This window comes from Pipistrellus hanaki (assembly GCF_964339955.1).
Source record: "Pipistrellus hanaki genome assembly, chromosome: 5".
NCBI lineage: Eukaryota > Metazoa > Chordata > Mammalia > Chiroptera > Vespertilionidae > Pipistrellus > Pipistrellus hanaki.
Genome location: NC_140507.1, coordinates 85165375 through 85184727, shown reverse-complemented (window position 1 = coordinate 85184727; position 19353 = coordinate 85165375). Strand labels below are relative to the sequence as shown.

General features: G+C 47.3%; 1 protein-coding gene and 1 pseudogene across 2 annotated transcripts; one reads left to right on the top strand and one right to left on the bottom strand.

The window, feature by feature from the left end:
- On the bottom strand, positions 1–13469 carry CHMP7 (charged multivesicular body protein 7). The gene is made up of 10 exons (XM_084884457.1): positions 13079–13469; positions 10969–11140; positions 5035–5220; positions 4766–4899; positions 3961–4009; positions 3655–3774; positions 3210–3308; positions 2936–2996; positions 1646–1825; positions 1–1412 (listed from the first exon to the last, which is right to left on the bottom strand). The coding sequence occupies exons 1-10, from the start codon at positions 13375–13377 to the stop codon at positions 1360–1362; spliced, it is 1353 nt and encodes a 450-aa protein (XP_084740583.1). The 5' UTR covers positions 13378–13469; the 3' UTR covers positions 1–1359.
- A 4342-nt stretch (positions 13470–17811) lies between these two features.
- LOC311623443 (transmembrane protein 230-like) lies at positions 17812–18436 on the top strand (annotated as a pseudogene). The gene is made up of 2 exons: positions 17812–17953; positions 18184–18436. The product of its transcript is annotated as a transmembrane protein 230-like (transcript).
- Positions 18437–19353: the final 917 nt, after the last annotated feature.

The window sequence follows — 19353 nt, the reverse complement described above, 5'->3', positions numbered from 1 at the left end:
GGGTTTTTTCTTTTAATTATTTACCAGATAAAAAAGAAAAAATAGTGATTGTATCTCTTCCCTCCCAACATTTCAGTTGACCCAGGTCCAGTGGGAGAGACATTTGTTGAAAGGTGATTTGAGCTCCTGGCCTGGAGCAGACTCTTCCTCTCGCCCCGCACCACCTCGGGTAGAGGGCCAGGAGCGGCTCCAGGCAGGACTTGCTTGGTGGCAGCAAAGTGGCAGTGCGGCCGGCCATCCTCCTCTTCTCCTTGCTGCCTCAGCATTCACTCTCCGGTCTGTCCCCCTACGCCATTCTCCCCATTCACCAAAGGAAGTAGGAAGATGGGCCGGAGGAGGCGGGGACAGGTGGAGAACAGGACTGGGAGGCTCGCAGCAGATCCAACAGAAGGCCCTGATCTTCTGCTTCTATTGCACGGCCTGGCTCAGGTCCCCTGCCCTGAGCAGTGGGCACAGAGCAAAATGCTTCTGAAATTCAAAGAACCTGTTGTTGTGCCAGGCTCAAGGAGGGGAGGTGTGCTGTTGTGTGGCTTGTTCTGATATATACCGTATATATCACCTTTAAGTTATTCCATGATGGGGCAAGGCAGGTTATGCCTCTTTAAAAAAGCGTACCGGATTTGGACACTCGGGGCCCTGCAGTCACCTGGGCTTCTCTCTCTCAAGTTCAAAAGTCCAAGAATAACCCTTTCTCCAGTCAGATCTTGTGCTGCTAAGACAGAAGAGGCAACAGGCCCACCACCACACAAGCGCCCTCCACAGGTCATGCTTCTCAGCCACGCAGGGTGACCTCCTTCTCTGAACACCTGGAGGATTGACAAATGACCCTAGAAAAGAGGCTTTCACACTGTATGTTTCTGCATAAAGTGGCAGCTGTTTGATTCTCATTCTTCTCATTACCAGCGAAAGAGTGGGACTGGAACAAGTTCCTTAACTGACCTTACAGACAGAATACATTCCTCTAAGAAACAGTGGGGGTGGGGGAGAAGACTGAGTTTGAGTTAGCAAAGCTGCAAATCTTTCACCTCCATTGGCTAAAACAAAACTTTCCCCTCCACTGGTGGGTGAAGATAAACCTAACCGAGCCAACGGCAAGAAGTGCAGGCTATGAGAGACGACAGGGCAAACACAGAACTGTATAAATTGTGGCACTATAAAGATGACAAGGCAGGTCCATGATGCCAGCTGGGAGCAGGCCTCTGGCACACGCTTGCAGACACTCTGTCCTGTAGCATCCGATAGATCAGAGTGGCTCTTCTTCCTCCTCTGAGAGTTTCTCATTTAAATAACTATGTACACACATACAGGCCGGTCTCTCTTTTATAGGAAGGTCCTTCACTCGAGGGCCATACAATGGCTTTAGAGAGTCGGTTCCAATTGCCTTTTTGGAGATTTACTGCTTGGGACCAAACCTGCAAGGAGAAAAAATGATGAGCATGATACCAGGAAGACCTTTGAGATGGAAGCATCCCAGTGTTGAAGGCATTGAGTCCTAATATAAACAAGAAACCAAACCCGCAGCTCCCTTACCGGGCTCTGGTACCCTGGCAACTGAGCAACTGGGCTGGGACTCATCAACCCTGTGTGGCTCTGGCCAGCCAGGGGGCCCCATGCCCACCGCAACCCTGGGAACACAGCTCCGTACCTCCATCCGATAAGGACAGTTTCTCAAGTTCAGCTTCAAGTTCAGCGTCCGAGATCCTAGGGACAGGCACACTGTTGGTATAAAACAACTCATGGGGGTTGTCGGGCAGATCCAAAGGTTCTTTGGTGGTATCCTGAAGAAGGATGTCCAATTCCTTCTCTAGCTCCTCGTTGTCAAAATCTGGAAAGAAAAGAGAGTATGAGGACATATACTGCCCAAGGGAAAAATGCATTTAGGAGCCAAGGACTGAGGACAGCACAACTCAGCTCAGCTTTCCAAAGGAAGTCCGAGGCTGCTCTGGCTGGGCGGCTCAGTTGGTTGGAGCATCAACCAAGTTTAGTCCCATAAACTAAAAGGCTGTGGGTTCGGTCCCTGATTGGGGCACGTGCGAGAGGCAACCAATTGATAGTTCTCTCTTACATTGATGTTTCCCTCCCTCTCCCTCTCCCTCTCCCTCTCTCTCTCTCTCTCTCTCTCTCTCTCTCTTCTACTCTCTAAATATATCCTGGGTGAGGTTTAAAAAAAAAAGTACAGGTCTCCTTGCAGATAAAAGAAAAAAAATCATGTGGCTGGCCAATATGACTCAATGGGTTGAGTATCATCCCATGCATCAAGAGGCCATTAGTTAAATTCCCTGTCGGGTGGGGCACATGTCCAGATTGTGGGCTCGATCCCCAGTAGGGGCATGCAGGAGGCAGCCAATCAGTGTTTCTCTCTCTCTCTCTCTCTCTCTCTCTCTCTCTCTCTCTCTCAAATCAATAAAACATATTTTTTTAAAAACAAGGTATAGCCGAAACTGGTTTGGCTCAGTGATAGAGCGTCGGTCTGCGGACTGAAAGGTCCCAGGTTCGATTCCGGTCAAGGGCATGTACATTGGTTGCGGGCACATCCCCAGTAAGGGGTGTGCAAGAGGCAGCTGGTCGATATTTCTCTCTCATTGACGTTTCTAGCTCTCTATCCCTCTCTCCTCCTCTCTGTAAAAAATCAATAAAATATATTTTAAAAAAACAAATAAAAAGAAGGTATATTTTGCTAACCCCAAAGAACTGACCCTGCTTTGTCTTGTCTGTGAAGAAGCATCTGTCAGTCAGAAGCCTAGTCAGTAAGGAACGCTGGAGCAGAGCGGGAGGAACCGACCACTCCTTCCACTCTTTCCAAGCCCCGGGGAGGGGGAGGAGAGGAGAGCCCTGCCTGCACCCGGAAAGGCAGATCCATGGCCAAACCCACCAAAGTACAAGGAATGAAGTCCCCTGAGGAAGGAAGGAAGAAAGAACCACAGTGTCCACTCACCTAAGCCATTGGTTACCCCACCAGCCAGAGTCTGAGAAACTTCATCCTGGGTGTCGCACAGCTGTAAGGGAAAGCACAGGCCTTGAACTCTGAGTGGTATCTCTTTGGGCCTCAGTGTTCAGGGTTGCAAAGTAATGCTATCCCATTTGGGAATCAAGGAAAGCTTCCTCAAGTTCACAAGAGAGAGGCCAGCCTGGGACAAGAGGAAATGCAAGAGTCCCAACTGCCCTCAGGACTTCCTTCTGCAGATCCCTCCCGCCCAGCCCCTCCATACCTCTTGAATCTGATCCACCAGGCTCTCTGCCTTCTCCACTGTGACGTCCTTCATGGACAGTTTTAGGGCTCCTACCCCGGCCTGATAGGCATTGAAAACCTAAGGAGAAAGCAGTTATTAGCGCAAAAGAACAACTTAGACAAAATACATACAATGTTATTCTCTCCAAAGGATATCTTTGGGGTCTGAAGGTTGAGGGTTATTGTTAAGCTGATTAACATTGTTTCATCTTCAAAGAACAGCTTGGAGTTTTGGGTTTTTGTTTTTTGCTACCTACACTTGGTTCACCCCATGAACTCTGGGGTCAAAGCTTCTCAACAGAAAAGGCTCAGGCAGCCATATCCTTAAAGAACCCAGGCCTCCTCCTAACAGCAGAGCCGCATGGAGGGAATGAGTGGGTGCCAGACGGGCCAGACAAGCACTGGAGCAGAGGGGCAGTGGCTACCATCTGATCCGTCTGGGAGGCGTAGATCCGGTCCAGGATGCCTTGAACAGTGTCCAGCTTGGCATGCAGGGCCTCAATGCGCTTCTCCGTCCGCTGTTTGGCTTTGAGAGACCTCAGTGCCTAGGGGACGTGGAGACTTGGTCAGGGTCAGACTGGGCAGCGATTCCCAGATGCTAAGACCATCCCAGGCCTCCTTATTTATAAAATAAGCTGTGGTGCCTGGCCGCCCCCTCTGAACTGCTGAGACACCTGTCGCTGCCAGCCCAGGGCGCAGGTCCACAGCTGGAGGGGAAAGAGAAAACTTACCAGCTGCTTCTTTCCTGCTCGGCATGCCCGGCGGGCCTCTTCCTTACACCTATGGAACAGGGACAGGGTGGGATGACAAGGCTTAGGATGGGGTGGCAGGGTCCTGAAAAGTCCCCAAGAGCAGTACTGAGGTAAGGTGCCTCCGGATCTGAAGATCCGTGCATTCCACCCAACGGCAGGAAAAATGAAGCCCGACAGCTCACAGCCAAACTCTTGCAAGCTGAGAAATAAGCTCGAGAACACACAGGGGAGAGAGCATGCTAACAAGGCCCCTGGGAGCCAGATCGGAAACAGATTCCTAACACCAACGATGACTTTGGACACACCCCGTGGGTTTCCCCCAGGTAAGATGGAGTGAACAAGTACATCTTAATCCAGTGTCTCCAAATCCGACTTTAGAGAAGTGTTCTGTAGCAGGGATGCCTTATATGATCAAGTGAGGGGGGAAAGCAGGAGTCCCTCAGACACCTCTCAAAGGCAGGGACTTGCCTCATTCACTATTGTGTCCAAGTCCTCAAGACAAAGCCTAGCTCAAAAAATATTGGGCAAATGGATACTGGTGTGGGAGAGCATAAACATAATGTGATTGGTCATAATCTTTGGAGGAAGACTTAAAATTCATTTTTTTCTCCTTGGTGATATTCTGTGCTTTCCATGATTGCTGGGTTAATCAGTGAGTAGTTTTGTAATTAGGAAAAAAAACAAAAAAAACAAACCCTTTTATTTTAAAGAGCCCACAGACACCAATTCTTTGCTGGCTGTGGGCCAGCCGGGTGGTTGGGGCACTCGGCTCCAGGGTAGTTACCTCTCTGCTTCCTGGGATAAGGACTCCACTTTGCGCGAGAGCAGCTGCTCACTCTGCATCAGCTGGTACACCCCAACATCTACGTCGTTGACAGGAGAGACCTTGGCATGTGGCCCCCGGGCAAACTTTACAATCTAAGGGACAGGGACAAATTACTGCCGCCCCTCCCACAAACGCGGAGACATCCCCAGGCAGGAGTGCTGGTGGGCATGTCTGCACCGCCTCAACGAGTCATCGGGGGTCAGGGAGTGACCCGCTGACCTCCATACCTTTTCCCCGTTCTGCTCAAGGACTGTGACTCTCTTCTCTTTCTGGAGCTGCAGCAACACCAAGTAGAAGGTCCTCTCGTCGGGACAGGGGCCCACACAGAGGGTGCTCAGCTCCGACAGGGCCACCACAGGGTGGGAGGAGAGAGGAGAGTTCTGATACAGACGATACACCTCCTCAGCCTTCTCCTGCAGGGAAGGCGAAACATGCTCACGGGCCTGACCACCACCCACGGGACCCGGTGAGCCTGACCCCCGGCTTCCAAGCAACAATCACTCAGGGAAGAGCAGGGGGTGCCAAACTCTCTCCCCTAAGTGGCAGCTTTGGAAAAGAAAAGGGGTTTGTGTTTTTTAAAACGCTGAGGGAGTTTGGTGAATACGGATGAAATGAGGTTTATTGGAAGCCAGCGCTACGCTTGCACCCCATCTGGGAGTTCATGTTTAGGTGTCTCCTTGGCGCACGGTTCCCCAAGGGAAGAATGCGTGGTGCGAGGTGGTGGAGCGGCCAGGAACAACAGCTGATGCCTGGTTCAGCCCAGCCTGTGCAACCCCAAACCAGTCAGCCTCACTGTGCTCAGCATCCCTCTCACAAACTGAAGGCCTCTAAATTCCCTTCCAATCTTGGTCAGGCCTTTTGTAGGCCAATACTGCAAGTGAGAACATTCCTGTTCTCAAGAGAGAAGTATGGGACAAAGAGGTAGGACAGGGTTTTTGCAAGGAGTCTAAGAAATATATATTCCAAGAAATCCAAGAAATAATGCCTGTGTTTCTCCTACATGTGAGTTACTCTCTCAGTTTTCTGCACACCAGAAATATTTACTGAGGTATTCACAGAGCGCTGTGAAAATACAGAGAAAGAATATCCAGGAATTTGGGAGGAGAGGGGAGTTCTGATTCAGATGATATAGGAAGTTGCTTGGCAACAAATGGTTGTTGCAGGGTGAGTTTCTAGGTGGAGCAAGCGGGAAGGGCATTTCAGGAAGAAGGGTGATCCAGAGCAATGGCACGAAGTCTGAGTCAACATGGTATTCACAGATCAGATGGAAGGGGAAAGAGCAGAAGCTCTTCCATCCTGTGCAAGCGTAGTATCTCCTGTGCTGTCCTTCATTGGGCAGATGGTGGGAGGCAGTGAAGGGAAATGGAGTGGTTAGATTAACAGAGATCTAGCTGACAACTGGGAAAGGATGGATTGTAGGAGTTAGGCAAGAGGAAATGAGGGACTGAACAGGGACAGAGGAAGGAGGGATTCAAACAACATTTAGAAGATAAAGCTGGCAGGCCATGGTAACTGGATATAAAGTCTGGCAGGACTTCAGGGTTATGGCTTTAGTGACTGGATCGATGTGATCCTATTAGTTAATAGCAAGAATACAGGAGTAGAAAACATATATTAAATGAAAGATAAAACATTCTATGCTGGATTTAGGATACCAGAGGTACATCCAACAAAACCTATACAGATAATTGGATATACAAATCTGAAGTTCAAGGAGACACCCGAACAGGAGATAGAAGGTAATTAAAATCACAAGGAAATGCATAGAGTAAAGTAATAGACTGAAGGAAGACGAACGTTTAAGAGATGAAGGAGCTCACAAACGGGATCCAGAAATACTGCTCAGGGAGAACCAAGGAGAACCCATGGTATAATGACAACAAAGTTAAGGAAATGGAAAATTTTAAGGACTAGTCAACAGTGTCAAAGGTAGCAGAAGAGTCTAATATGTTCCAACCTAAAGTTTTCCTTAGCCGAAACTGGTTTGGCTCAGTGGTAGAGCGTCGGTCTGCGGACAGAAAGGTCCCGGGTTCGATTCTGGTGAAGGGCATGTACATTGGTTGAGGGCACATCCCCGGTAGGGGGTGTGCAGGAGGCGGCTGGTCGATGTTTCTCTCTCATTGACGTTTCTAGCTCTCTATCTATCTCCCTTCCTCTCTGTAAAAAAATCAATAAAAAATATATATATATTAAAGTTTTCCTTAGATTGACTGCCCCATCAAATAAAAGTTACTATAAAGCTACTGTAGTGAGAACAGGATGCTATCAATACACAAATAGATTAATGGTACACAACATTTTAAATAAGTGATGTTAAAACAAGGGTTATCCATTTGGAAGAAAATAGTTTTTCCTCCCCACATATACAAAAATAAATTATTGAACTTTAAATGGAGAAAATGAAAGTATAAAATAATTTGAAAAAATATTTTAAAAATCTTAAAGTAGAAGATGCCTTCCTAAGCAAGACCAAGAATTCAGTAGCCATAAAGAAAAATTGGAGCCCGCCTGGCGTGGCTCGGTGGTTGAGTGTTGACCTATGAACGATGAGGTCATAGCTCCATTCCTGGTCGGGGCACATGCCAGGGTTGTGGGCTCGATCCCCAGTGTGGGTGTGCAGGAGGCAGCCAATCAATAATTCTCTCTCATTATTGATGTTTCTATTTCTCTATTTCTCTCTCCCTTTCCCTTTCCTCTGAAATCAATAAAAATATATTTAAACAATAAGAAAAATTGGAAACATCTGACTACAGAAATAGGAAACTTCTATATGGTAAAGACATCATACATAAAAATAAAAAGCAAAAGAGACTGAGAAACAGTATTTATAGCCCTAAACCTAAATACACATACACAAATATATATAATATATAGACAATTCCTATAAATTAATATAAAAGATTAACAACCCAATATAAAAACTGGACATAAATAGGCAATTCACAGAAGGGGGTATGTAAATGGCCAATACATAGTTGAAAAGATGCTCAAATCTTTTGATTTGATGAAATATCATTTTTGTTCATCAAATTGGCAAATTTTGAAAGACTGATATTATCCAGTACTGACAGAGGATGAGGGGAGATTGGACATGTAGTCTTAAAAAAAGTGCAAATCAGTACAAATTTCTGAAAAGTAATTTGACAATTTGTTATAATGTAAAATATACATATACATTTCCAGAAGTCAATTCCAAAAAAATAAAAGTAGAAGTACATAGATGTACAGACAAAGCTATAAATACATACTTTTTTGTAACAGAGAAATTGGAATGAGTTAACTGTCCCTCCATGTGGTAACTACTGCATAAATTCTTCCATATCCATAGATTATCATGCAGCCCTCCAAAAGAATGCAGGAAATCTATATTGTGTAGGGACCTGGAAAGATGCTCATGATACTTAGAGTGAAAAGAACAAAAAGCAGGTTGCAGACCAACAGATAAAATAAGCTTCCACTCTGGAAAAAATGGAGTACATGTGTATACATATGTATGTATGTGTGTATTCATTTATTTATTCAAATAAATGAATATGTATTGGCTCTGTTCCCAGGGTCCCGGCAGCTGCTCCGTTCTGGCAGAGGATAATAAACAAACAAGGAGATAAAAATGTTCAGGAAGTACTGAATGCTAACAAGAAAACAGAATGGAAAGTAATATAATAGCGTGAGGCAGGGTCAATAACAAATGTCTGTGAGCACGCGCGCACTCACACACACACACACACACACACACACACACACACACACAAATGTCTGCATGTCTGTGCATGCACATGGGAAGGAAACCTACCCAAAGAGATGAAAATGGGATGAACAGAAAGGAAATGTTCGTTTTTTTGTAATACTTTTTTAAAATAGCAAAATCAATGGGCAAATTTTTCTTTTTGCACTTGTTTTTCAAATAAAAAATGACTGGTTGCTTTCTATGACTAGATTTGAGAAAATCGATTTACCTCAGAAATAGGTTTCCTTTCTTTCAGAAAATATCCAGATAAGACCCTTTAGTTTCAAAGAGATAAACAAGTCTCCATCCCAGGAGAAAACAGTGAAGTCACCAAATATTAGAAAGCAGAATGAGATTAAATATTCCATGTTCTGTTTAATGACATAAACTGGGTACAGATATAATAGGACCATGCCCCTATAGAGCTAGAAGATCTGTTTTTCTACCTAAATAGGATTAGACTACAATGCTGCCAAATATTAGGTGGTTCTTGGAAGACCTATTAATTCTACTTCCACCTCCAGCTCTGCCTTTGCTCTCAAAAGACTGAGTCCAAAATTTGTTTGTGGACTCATGTGTGGGGATAAATGGGTCCATCTCCCTTTGCTCCAGGTTGGAGGCATTGAATACTGCACAGAGGAATGGGGCGTGGCCTGAACCATCCAAGCCACCCTATGGTTTCTCTGGGGCCTTGGCTAAGCCCTTAGCTAAGCACTGAGTCAGGGGGTAACCATGAGGGTGGAGCTGGAGTGCCATGGGGCAGAGAAGTGTCCCCCTGAGAAAACATGCACTGCTCAGTCCTGGGAGACTGAGAGGTGGGAGATTTGGGAGGCTTCCTTCTCAGTCTGTGGCAGAGAGGTTAGAGGTCTGTTGAGATGAGGAGAAACGAGCTTCTCTCGGGGCAGGGGAAGGGATTCTGAGCTGGATCCAGCTGTGAGGAAGCCTCCAGGGCTTGCAAGGACCCTGATGTTGGGTTTGGTATGCAGTTTCAAAAATAGCTACGTCTGCAGTATACTTTAGTACTTCTGCAAAGCAGACAGTTCAGTTTTGGTGGAGTGGCAGGGCTGAAGCAGGTGGGCACTAGGTCTAAGAGAGTGTGGGAGATGAGGAAGTGTGACGACAAAGCTTGGACGAGGAGACAGGGCAGGAACTAGGCTGTGGCCCAGGTCCTACACAGAAGTTGAGTGGGTTTAGGGGCAGAAGGTGGTGAGCACCAAAGAGAGGGAGACGGAATATACAGATCAAGGGCTAATTGGTGGGACGGGGGCAAGCAGTGTAGGGGCAGACTCAAGAGCCCATGTGGCAGAGAGGAAGGGCACTGCACCCTCTGGGCTCTGCCCAGGAGGAAGGCCTTAGAGTAGGGGTGTCGAACTCAATCAGAGAAGGAGCCAAAATCTAAAATCCAGCCTAAATCGCGGGCCAAATGGTTTACTGAACAGTCATAAACTGACAATGTCATAAACTGACAGCGGAGTGCAGTGATGACAGCGCGGTGCGGGCCACATTGCAAGGCCTGGCGGGCTGGATTTGGCCCGCGGGCCTTGTGTTTGACACATGTGCCTTAGAGGTTACAGCGGAGGAGGAAAACAGAACACTGACGGTGCTGACGCAGGAGACTCTACCTTCCCCATGAAGTGTCTGCAGACAGCGGGGAGGGCAGAGAATGGAGGAGCGTGTGAGGGGCTGGGCCACGACAAGAAAACCAGGCTGCGGAAGGCTCTGAGGGTCCTCCGAAAGCCCAGGGCTGTGAAAGGGGCCCTCATTCTGGTGACAGGTGACTTTCTCCGGCAGGGCTGGACTGTGGGCTGATCTACGGTGGTGGGTTTGCTGGTGCCCCTGTTGTGGACTGGGAGCGTGGCAGAGGAGCTGAGGGTACCAGGAGGGAAGCAGGCATAGCTGATGCTCTAGGCGGGGTAGGGAACAGGCCAGGAGGCTGACTGACCAGGAGAGCAGGACAGGATCAGGGCCTGGTGGCCTGTAAGGCCTTTAGTTAAGCTGGAACAGGGAAGGGTTATAGCCAGAGAAGAGAAAATCTGAACCTAGTTTGCTGATTTGGGTTGGGGATGGGGGGCGCCAAAGCTGACAGTCACAAGGTCCTCAGGAATCCTGGGAAATGCTTGTCAGTAAACTACAGAAGGCAAAGCTTTTCTAAACTTTTAGCTTATCACGAATCTGTACAAATACAGAAAATAATCAACTGTACTAGTATGTTACTGACAATTCCTAGACAGAGAATCACCTGTGAGATGTAGCAGCCCAACTAACAACTAAATAACGCTACAGAATAAAGTATGGAGAAGGGAGGTTAGGTAAACTCAGTCATTGCCCAGCAGCAAGTAAAAAGCTATGCTCTTCTAGGGATGCCTACAAGGGGTGTGGGGGAGCCGGTCAGCACCCCAGAGGACACCCAGACCCCTCCCTTCCGAGCACCCACCTTAAGCAGCTCCAGGGCCACGAGCACCTCCTCGGCAGGAACCTTATTATCCCCCAGCACGTTGGAAAGAGTCCACTTGAGGGGCTTCAGCAGGAAGACGCCGACCCCCCAGGAGATCCAGCTGCTGTCGACACTTGCCATGAAGTCTGACTCCCGCTGCAGCTCCCCGCGCCTGCAGAGAGGAAAGGGCATACAGTAGGCGCAACGCAGTGTCCCACTCCAGACCCCACATCCCCCGGCACCAAATGAGGAATCCGATCATGACCACCAACACCAGTTACTAGGCAGCTTCTCTGTGCAGCTCCGATGAGCAGCTGCTATGTTTATGCTCCAGCTCTCAGCCTCACAACTCACTTTAGCCAATGAGAAGACAGAGGCGCTGAGAAGGTAGAGAGGCCAGATCTAGACTCTAATTTGGCTCCAAAACAGAAGCTCTCCACTAAGACTGCAGAGGCACAGGGGCTGCAGGGCCTATGATGCGACTTACAAATGGAACTCAAACACGATAAAAACGAAAGTGAAATGCAAGTCATAAGAATACAAAGAATTCAGAGAAAGGGTTTTCTGCTGTCCCCAGGGTAGGGTGCAGAGAAGACAAGTATTTCATAATCCTGGTAGTAGTAGCTACATTTACTGATGCAACTTACCACGGGCTAGTCACTCTGCTAAGGGCTCTGCAAGGAATATCTCTTTAAATCCTCACAATAAACCTAGGTACAATAATCAGCACCACTTTATAGTTGGTCAAACGAAGCCTTAAAGAGGTACACACTGGTCTGAGGTCAGAGAATGTACCCATTGTCACATAATTTAACAAGTGGCAGAACTAGGATTTGAGCCCAGGCCATTTGGCCCTCGAGCAAAGCTGTGAAACTGCTATGCTATGCTGCTTCTGGAGCATATCTTTCTCTGAAACTCTTCAGGTTCCAGATGCTGTCACACCAGGAAGTGTGACACACAGTCAGGAAAGGTGAAACTCATGTATTAAAAGACTCTGCATTGGAAGTGGTAGGGGATGGTCCAGCTGCAATACGGAAGCCTAGACTGATCGCATCCCTTAGCTACCGGCTCCCCTGCATCCCACTTCAGGCATGAACTAAAACTCTGTCCACTTGCTCAGAAAAGAGAAGTCTCAGAAACAGCTGTTCCATCCATGTCAGCCAATGGGCAGGTGCTGGGCAGAAGGGGGACTTCCGAATCAGGAAGAACAGCAAGCTAAAAGCACTGCAAAGTTGACGGACTTTCTCCTTCATTCACTGAGGGAGGCAGGCGGGAGGCTGGCTGGACTGCTCTCAGAATGAAACATGCAATGTGAAGTGCAAATGGTCAGAAGACGAGGGTCCATTCCCGGCATTGTCTCTGAGTAGCTGAGTAACCCCGAGTCGTTTGGTCTCTCTGAGGCTGTTTTTTCTGACTGCTGAGGGAGGGCAGTTCTATGATCTTGTCCTCAGATGAAATGGTGTAAGCTGAGTTCAGATGAAATGGTGTAAGCAAGGTTATCTACACACTGTGAAGTGCTCTTCATCGATCAGATATCCATGTTATTGCCTCAGGTATCCCAAAACACTGTACCTGTCGCACAGGCAGCACCTGCAGGACCTCCTCAGAGCGCCGAGGTACTCAGCAAGGCCCTCACCACCCGCCATGGTCTCTGCTCCAAACAGCCTGCGCCAAGGACGAGCCACGACAGGCCAGACACATGGCTTGTGCTCGGGGCTGTTGGCAAGATCCCTGCAACAACTTGGCCTCTTCCCCACCACTGCCCTCTCCTTACCTCTGACCTCGCCTTAATTCAATAAATCGTACTGACCTGTTCTGGGGGTAACTGCACGTGGGAGGCCCTAGGAAATAACTCCAGAGCGGGATTCCCGTCCAGGCAGATCACCGTCACCTCTGCCAGGATGGCTCCTCCTCTTACCGTCTGGATCGCCCCTAATCGGACCATCCCCATTCCCCGTCTTCCCTCTCCCCGCGGACGCCCCTGCCCCGGCCTCCTGGTCCTCCTCTTCCTTCGCCTAGGAACCTAACGGAGGCTGCTCAGAGGCAGACCCCCGCCCCCACTCCCAGGCCCTCGGGAGCCGCCCCCACCCCGGGCCCGGCCCGCCCTCACCGCAGCAGGTCCTGCAGCACCGTGGCCAGCCCCAGCGGGACGCTCCCCTTGCGCTGGAAGGCCTCCTGCAAGTCCCGCAGCCGCAGGCGCACCACCCCCTGGCGGCGGCTGTGGCTCAGCACCAACGGCGCCCAGAAGCCCATCTTGCTGTCCCAGTCGGTACTGTTCACCTCGCGGCTCCTCTTGAAGGCGGAGAACAGGAAGGACATGCGCTCCTCATCCTCCTCCCACTCAGGGGGCAGTAGGCCCGCGGGGTCTCCCCCGGCCGGGACTTGGGCCTCCCGCTCCGGAGACCACATCGGAACCCCAGCCCCGCCGAGACTCCGAACACAAGCCTGGCCCGGCTCCCCTTTCGCCCTAGGTCCCTCCCGGCTTCCGTTGTTTGACCGCCGCCTCCTCTGTCATTACGTCACCGCCTCCCCGGCGTGAAATAAGGCGCGCGCGTCTTCGCGGCGCATGCGCGGCCCTGCCCCCTCGGCGCGCAGAAGCGGAAGGATGACCCTCTGTACGTGGCCCGCCCCCCTCGCCGTCTTTGTGCCGAAAGAAAAGCTTCGCGCATGCGCAGCAGCGTGCAGGTGCGTCTGGCGCCCCCTCAGGGTTTGTGGTTTGTGGAAGCGTTTTATAAAGAAAGTGATAATGCCTCCCATTTGTGGTTTCAGGTAGTGGAACTGCAGTCCCGCTAAGGGGCGCTAGAGGCGCTCGGATGGCCCGGGCGGATCACTAGCTATCGCTTCTCGACCCACCTTACTTCAGATGTTTAAACTTCCAACTTACTTCCTTTCCCCTAATGTCAGCGGGTAAGTGGGTCGCCCACGCTCCGTGACAGTGCATACACTGATTTGAGAGGTATATTAGCTTCTGCTACTCCCACTTCTGGCGATGTAAGAAACCTCCAAACATTAGAGAATGTTTCCCAGTTTATTTGAGCCAAACTGTTAATTGCCTGGAAGCAAAATCCTAAGGGAATGAGAACATGCTTCAGGGAATGCCAGTTTTGCAATTTATTGTATATATTGGTGTTACAGAGTTCCCGAACAATCAAACAACACAGGAGGAGAGTTTGGAGAGACTCAACTTTATTCATCGCGCGATGGGCTTAGAGAAAATGAATTCAAATTCTCAGCAAGGCTACAAGCAGAACTTCCCTTTTTATTAAACAGCCAGCCCTATGTGCACTTAGTGGTTATCTCGATGCTGGCCTTGAAAACAATACAGTTCTATCCAATTAAAAATGCACCTGGCATGGCATTGAGATTATGGGCATATCTAGTCTCTGGCCTACAAGGTCATACAGCTAAGTTTATCTTCATCATCATTCAAACAGGCTACAGCAGACTAGAAAGCAAACATTTTATCTAAGAAAAACAGCAGAAAATTCCAAACAGCAGTTTTTTACAAAATAGGAGTTTTCCTTCTCATTAGAATCAAAGGAGGAGGCACAAGGAGGGTTACATGGTGGTAGGTTAGGGAGGTGGGAGAAAGCAAAGCAGGGAAATCTCAGAGTGGATAAAATGAAGAGACATCGGTGGATACAGGATAGTTAATTGATATTTACAGCACATACGGATGGTATGTGGGCAACAAGATAATGATGAGGGGCTCTGGGTTCTCATGCTGTGGTGGGAGATTGCACCCTCTGGGAAAGGGATTGCTCTGACATTCCAAAGGTTTGTTAAGGTACATGCAAAAAATAAGATAGGCCCAGTTAGGATAAAGATTGACCTTTGTTAAGGAAGATGCCCGCCTAGGGTATAACTACCCACTGTGACTCGCTTTTAGTTAAGAAGTTTTCATTTCAGACAGTCCCATATGGTTACTTTCGGTCTCTGAGTTTGTAAGGCTGCCATGCAGGCCTCCTTGAGTTTGTGGGTTTTAGTTAGTATTGCCCACACTCCCTACTGCATGTGCTGAGGTGTTCCTGCTTCCTTCTCAGTATCGATATTCTGATCCCTTAGGATGGAGCTCAATTCTGATCTTCCCTGAAACCTTCTCAAACAGTCCTGACTCATTGTTGATCTTTTTCCTGGACTGCAGTTTAGGATTTACTATTCTGTGTCCTGTTGACCTCGTTCCCTGAGGAAAGGTGCAATGACATATATCTTGCTATGACATATGCTGAAGAAGTATGTCATAAGCCGAAAATTGCATAACCTGAACCTCGGCCTTCTAATATCTTAGAACTGTGTTAGAATGAGAGCTCATATGTATAAGATTTTCACAAACAACTTATCTAGTGTGTTAAGAATAAATTGATTTTCTTTTTCATTGAACTATTTTAAAGGTGAAAGGGGTTTGTTTAATGGAACCATGTGACAACCACCAGAGCTGAATATAAATCTGGCCTATGCCACTCACTGGCTGTGCGACCCTGGAGATAAAATAAGTAAATAAATCAGAAGGTAGAGGAATATGTTAAATGAAACCTGAGATTGCAATCAGCAAATCCAGACTGTAGAATTCTACTAGATAATGACTTTTTTCCTCAACAAATAATGGCAAAAAAAAAAGAGACTTTAATGTGCAATGTTATTGCATGTGATTTGGGTCTAACTTGCACAAACAATAAAAAAAATTGTCTATGATAATTAGATACTTTCAATATTAGCTAGATATTAGTGAATTATGTTGAACACAGTGATATGGTGCTTATGTTTTGAAGATACATCGAAAGTATTTTTGAGGAAAACTGTATGATATTTGGGGCAGGAAGTTGGGTGGGGGACCGTAGAGAAATATCAAATAAGTTAAATTTCATACTCTGTACTCAGCACTCAGCACTTAGATATCATTCAGTTGTTTTAATGAATAAATAAATTACCTTGCCCAGCCAGTGTGGCTCAGTAGTTGAGCATTAACCCATGAACCAGGAGGTCACGGTTCAATTCCTGGTCAGGTCACAAGCCCGAGTTTCAGGCTCAATCCCCAGTAGGGGCCATATAGGAGGGAGCCAATCGATGATTCTCTCTCATCATCGATGTTTCTGTCTCTATCTCCCTCTCTCTGAAATCAATAAAAATATATATGCTTTTTAAAAGAAATTACCTAGACCCACATTCTGGTTTCATCTCTTTTAATAAATAACTGCATGACCTCAGAAAGGCCAATTTCCTCTCAGAGGCCTCCTCTGTGAATTAAAGGTTTCTGCACTATGATCTTGAGGTTTTTTTCCTAGCACTCACTCTCTAATTCCAAATTTAAGGTCTACTATAGATGTGTGAGTGACTGCAGGAGCTCTGGAGAGGTCAAAGAACAAAATGTCACCTAAACATCACCATATCGTGGCAGTGATATTTATTTGCTGATGCCCCAATGTGTTTTTGGTCAGACACCTAAGCAGCCTCACTCCAGCCATAATGAACAAACTTGTCTGAGGGTTCAAACACTTTAGCACTTGTGTAATGCTGCATGATACTCCATGTCCTCTCTCCTGCTTGTTGGGCACGCCTCATCATTTTTACAGAAATATGCATGCCCTGTTATATTATCCAGTTATTTCTAGTTCTTATCTCTAAGAGTTACAGCCTTAGAACCTGGCTAAAAGAGGAATGAGACAAAAAATACATTGTACATAATCTATGAGATATAGAGGAGAAGAAGCTGGTCTTGTTAATATTCAGGCACCACTATGTTCTGGAAGCCTTCTCCAGGCGGGAGTTGATGTCCTTCCTTATCTCCACTAATAAAAGAGTAACATGCTAATTGACCATACATTCATGACACTCACCAGCCAATCAGGAATGAGTATGCAAATTAACCCAACAAAGATGGTAGGTTAATTTGCATATGCAGGCACTGAGCGACCCGGGGTGGGGCTGGACGCAGGTGTTCCACACCACCCCAGCTGCTCCGGGGACCTCTGGGCAGCATGGCAAGGAGGAATGGTGGCTCCGGCCAGAGCATAGGCAGTACCAGCCAGGGGAAGGAAGGCCCATTATTGCACAAATCTTCATGCATCGGACCTCTAGTCTTTCTATAACCTTGTATATCTCTCTGTCATTTTATGTGACATATTATTTGCTGTTTCCATTTATGAGCCTATCTTTCTGACTAGCTTAAGGAGACTTGTTGGCAGAAACAGTGTTCTTAATTTTGTGTCTAGCACAGTGCCTGGTACATCCTAAGGATTCCATTTGTTGAATGAATGAATGAATGAATGAGTTTAATTAATCAAACTATGAGTAAAGAAGTAATTCCATCAAGGCCTATCCTTTATCCTAAGAACACTTATCTAGATATAATCTACTAAAAAAAATAGTCTAAACTTTTACTTACTTGAATGATTTATTTGAAGTTAGCTGTTTTGTGATGAAATGCCTCTAAATTTAATTGCCTACTTAGTGGTTAGAGCAATCCCAGATGTGGGAAATTCCCTTGCTTATTTTGCCAAAGCATTTAAACCACAGGAAGCTGTTGCTGTCTATCCATTCACGACCACAATCTTTTAGAAATACCCAGTCAGTGACCATTTGTGAAATTGTCCAATATCACCCCAAGAATTTACCCTTCTTTAATTTTACCATCTTCTCTTCCACTCTTCATTTTTTGCTCTTTATTTTCAATCCAACATGTGAGTAACTTGGAAGTTGTCACTCTGTCCTAACCGGTAAAAAGTAGAACAAACTAAAAATCAGTAACTCAGGCAGCTGGGTGAGGCGTGTCCTGAGCATCTCTGTTGCCCAGGCAGTGGACATGTGGATGACTTGGCACGGCGCTCCGGCTGTTGCTGTGTCAGTGTGTTATGATGCCATCTCGTACCAACCTGGATGCTGGAATCCCCAGTAGTAAAGTGAAATACTCAAGACTCTCCAGCACAGATGATGGCTACATTGACCTTCAGTTTCAGAAAAGCCCTCCTGCCGAAACCGGTTTGGCTCAGTAGATAGAGCATCGGTCTACGGACTGAAAGGTCCCGGGTTCGATAGGGTCAAGGGCATGTATTATACATTGGTTGTGGGCACATCCCCAGTAGGGGGTGTGCAGGAGGCAGCTGGTCAATGATTCTCTCTCATCGATGTTTCTAGCTATCTATCCCTCTCCCTTCCTCTCTGTGAAAAATCAATAAAATATATTTAAAAAAAAAAAAAAAAAAAAAAAAAAAAAAAAAGCCCTCCTAAGATTCCATATAAGGCCATTGCACTTGCTACAGTACTATTTTTGATTGGCACCCTTCTCATCATCATAGGCTCCCTCCTGCTGGCGGGCTATATCAGCAAAGGGGGGCAGATCCACCATTCTTGTTCTCATCATTGGCATCCTGGTGTTCCTGCCAGGGTTTTACCGTCTGCGAAGCATCGCTTACAGTGCATCCAAAGACTGCCGGGTTACTCCTATGATGACATTCCTGACTTTGATGACTAGCAAATACCTTAGCCCCGAGGGGCAGAGTCAGCTTTAAGATACTGAGCAGAAACTATAGCTTGGGGCTAAGGAGTTCTGCTGATTGCAGATGCTTAACAGAACAATGGCCATGTTTTATGGGTCCATCCTAAGAGCTTACAATTAGCTAACTAGGGCATGCTTTACATTTCATCTCCTGGCCCTGACAAAAAGCTGACAAGTTTTTCCAGATGAACCTGTATCATGGAAGAATAGCAATGTTAATTGGAGAAAGAGGGAGATTATTCTGTAGTGGGAAGTGTTGAGCATTTCTTTTAAATTGTCTTTATTATAGTAAACAAAGGCCCTGGCAGGCAGCCAGCAGCCAGCTAAGGGAGGCCCTGGTGAGCAGCCAGAAGACCCCGATTGGTCCTGATCACCGGCCAAGCCTAGGGACCCTATCCCTGCATAAATTTTGTGCACTGGGCCTCTAATACTATCTAATAAAGAGGGAACATGCTAATTGACCCTCATGCAGTGCCCACAGCCAAAAAGAAGGGAAAGATGGCGGCACTCACAGCCAATAAGGAGGGGACGTACTAATTGCCCCACCCTCAAAGATGGCAGCACACACAGCCAATAAGGATGGATTATGATAATTGATTGCCACACCCTCAAAAATGGTATCGCCCACAGCCACAAGATGGTGGTGCCAAGTCCCCTCAGCTCCCCAGCCTCCTAGGGCCAGCCTGAGGCATAGGCAAGCCTAGATGGCAGCTGCCCAGCCACCCAGGGTCACCCAAGGCTCAGGTAACCAGGGGCTGGCTGAGGCTTGCGCTGCCGGCAGTGACAGCAGCAGAAATGTGATGGGGCATTGCCTTCTCCTGATCACCAGGTCACCTCTTGCTCTTGAGGGCTCCTAGACTGTGAGGGGGCAGGCTGAGCTGAGGAGGACCCCC